General features: G+C 28.4%; 1 protein-coding gene across 1 annotated transcript; it reads right to left on the bottom strand.

Annotated features, from left to right (window-relative positions):
- Nucleotides 1-942, bottom strand: LOC141702143 (F-box/kelch-repeat protein At3g23880-like). Its single transcript, XM_074505838.1, has one exon. The coding sequence runs from the start codon at nt 940-942 to the stop codon at nt 1-3; it is 942 nt and encodes a 313-aa protein (XP_074361939.1).
- Between the last annotated feature and the right edge of the window lie 2,501 nt (nt 943-3,443).

The raw sequence follows: 3,443 nt of genomic DNA, 5'->3' as shown, positions 1-3,443 counted from the left end.
TCATTCTTTCCATTTTTGCAATGTAAAGGCCGTAGTATGAGCAGAACAACGCTCTATCCTAATGTATTCGTCTTTGGTGCTGTTATCAACTAGAACAAGGCTCTCCGCAAAAGAATCTATTCCCCATAAAGCTCTTCTCTCCTCTAAAGTTTCAAATCCCTGTCGAAATTTCAATTCTGTGAACTGATTAGTCACGAGGTTGAACAACCTAAACTCATATGAATCGCAGGTCCTCAAAATAATTTTACCATCATCTATGAACCCCAATGGATAGCTATTTTCAGTATCAATGCAGAACCTCTTCTCCCACATAAGCATTCCGCTCAATGTCCACATAACCAACTCAGTAGAAACTAGTCCACTCTCGCAATATTCCAAGAGGGCTAGGGAATCTCCATACGATTTCATAACAAAACTCGTATCCGCCTTAAAATGTTTTGGTAAATCAACTACTTGAATTCTCTCATAAACGATGTCAAAACACACAACTTGATAAGGTTCTTCTTTCAGAAAATATGCAACACCATTCACTAACATGGCATTCGGATAGTGCATGTACTTGTCATAATCTTCACCATAGTGAATGTTATCCAGAAGATTTAAAGTTAAAAAATCCCATGCATCCTTGCTCAGACTATAAATACAAACAACATATCTATCCCGATAACGAGCAATCTTAATTACCTTGTAATCATCATCGTGATAGCCAAAAGCCAGACTATACGCAACCCCTCTGCTGGTTTTATATAGATGCGAGTCCCGAATTTTTTTTCCTCTTCTGGCAATAGGATTCCATAAGTATATAGTACTTTTCAAACGCAAATGTCCATCAGATAAACATAACAACCCATCACATATTCCATAAATCTTTAAAAAAGAGCTCTCGTATTGTTCAAGACCAGTATCTGAAAATATTGGTATATAACACCCCATATGGTTCATAGTTTCAATATCATAACATGTTTGAGTTCCGTCGATATTATATGCCGAGTAAAAATCATCATACTCAAATAATATGTATTTTTTTGTGTTCGAGGAGCTTTTCTTATGAGCGAGATAGGAATAAGCAAAAGATGCGCTACTGAAAATTTTATTCCAAGATTTGCATACACATTTGAATCGCAATATAGACTTGACGGGTAGGTTTAAGAAAATCTGAAAACATAATTCTTTGGGCACGTACCTCTCCATCGATGCAGAATAGTTGAGATAGGTTTTTAGGATTGAAGAATGTGTTTATGTAGACAAAAGATTCACGGGCCTCTTGAGAACTATAATTTAGCCCAGAAATATTGTAGTTTAAATTTCGTGCTTTTAAGGATAGATGCACGGAGAGCTCACGGGGCCGGCTTTAAAAATTACAGTTTTTGAGAAAGGGATCTTGCCCGGCTTATTAAAAAATGGGCCGGCCTTTCGTAAAAAAAAAAAAAAAAATTGGGCCGGCCGGGCCAGGTCAGTTCGGAATCGGGTTTTATGCATGCTTTATTTACTATCTTATAACCTGTGCGATGCACGGTTTTTAATTATTATTTTTTAATTTTTTTAGTATACACGTTATTTATGATGTTGCAATTTGCATTATTGTTTTTATTTGTAAAAATTTGATATAATATTATTGTAATATAAATATATAAATATTGAAAAATATACGGATGTAGATTTAAATTATTGTAGCTATATATAGTAAAATATTTAATCATATTTCATCTTCATATTTTGGTGTTTGAATAGTAGTAGAATAATGTAATCATCTATTTATGATTTGTTAAATTTCTAATCATATTCTATCTAGGATTGTATTATAACAGGGTATCGCAATTGGTGTTTGAATATTAGTAGAACAATATAATTATTTTTTTATTTATGATTGTAATTAAGAATACACTTATTCTAGTAAAATATAATTTTAATCGTTTATTTTTAATTATACCAAATCAACGATTGAGATTGTTTTGACGATATATGATCAAAGTTTTGTATAAATGGTATGTTACACTTACTATATATAAGGATATAATTAGATTTTGACGATTTTATAACCCACACAAAACTTATGAAGTTATGTTTAATACAATGATGGTTTAAAAAAATCAACAAATATTATCCAGAAATTGAAGAAAATAATAATTACGAATTTTGTTTTAGAATGCCTACTTTTTAGTTTAAATCTTTTATTCTATTCAACTTAAAATATCTATTTATCGTTGGTTATAGAAGACTTTGTAAAGGATTAGGAGTGAATGTATTTATATTTTAATTATTATATCTAATTTTATAATTTAACGGTTAAGATAACATATTTTATGATCCAACGGTTGAGATTGTTTTGGGAACTATAGCTAACAAATATTTGGATAATATCCCCTTATGCATATTATATAATAAGGATATAATTTATATTATTATATATTATTATTAATTAATATTTTGTGCTGAGTAATTTATATATATAAATAATATCTTGAATTATGAATGAGAATAGTTTAAATATGGAAACAATAATATTATTATGTATCACATTCAAGTATTCACATTTGCTAACCATAAAGACCAACGATTGTTACTTATTTTGTACCAAATCGACAATCAATCAAATATACCTTGTTTCGCTTCAAAAAGTACATTTACTTTTTTAAAATATATTAAAAATATTATATATTTTAAAATTTTAGATAGAAAGAATTGGACTTTTATTTAAGCTTTTTAAAAATTCTGGATTTTATTTAGGCGAAACCCTGCTTTTATCCGAGATTTTTTTTAAATCTGATTTTTATATGAGCTTTTTCAAATTCCGGATTTTTCGAGTTTTCAGTAGCGCCAGATTTTTAAGAAACAAAGAGGCATGGTTAAGCTCGTAAATCATACATACACATAATAGTTTAAAATTATGTATTATTTTAATAATAAAATTCATATAATTTTTATAAATATATTTGTTTCATGTATTTCAGGCGTGCAACCAGACAATTGATGCAGATCTATCCATCCGCCTAGGACCATAGGTTAAAATTTATTTTTAACTTAGACAAATATTAATATTATATATATTAAGAATATATTATACTTATGGAGATTACATATTTTGTAACACCTAAATAATTTTTACTAAATGCATATAATGGATTGGATTTATAATAATATTTATAATGTGTTGAATGGATTAAGTATATTAAATATTTTTAGCTAATATTAATATAAATTCTACGGAGTCCATTTTTTTATTGAAATACTCGGAGTCCATCTACATCCTGCAAATAAAATATCTTGTAAAACGTGTTTTACAAAACATGTTTCACAAATATCATTATTTCAACAAAATCATGCAAATATCATATATTTACAAGTATAATATGTATGTTCTGCAATATTGTATGTTGTGCAATATGTTCATTTAACTAATCATATTATGTAAAATAATATATTTTGCAATGTTCTGCTTGTAA

This window comes from Apium graveolens, unplaced genomic scaffold (genome assembly GCF_009905375.1).
Source record: "Apium graveolens cultivar Ventura unplaced genomic scaffold, ASM990537v1 ctg4688, whole genome shotgun sequence".
NCBI classification, from domain to species: Eukaryota; Viridiplantae; Streptophyta; class Magnoliopsida; order Apiales; family Apiaceae; genus Apium; species Apium graveolens.
This window is presented reverse-complemented; position numbering and strand designations above follow the sequence as displayed.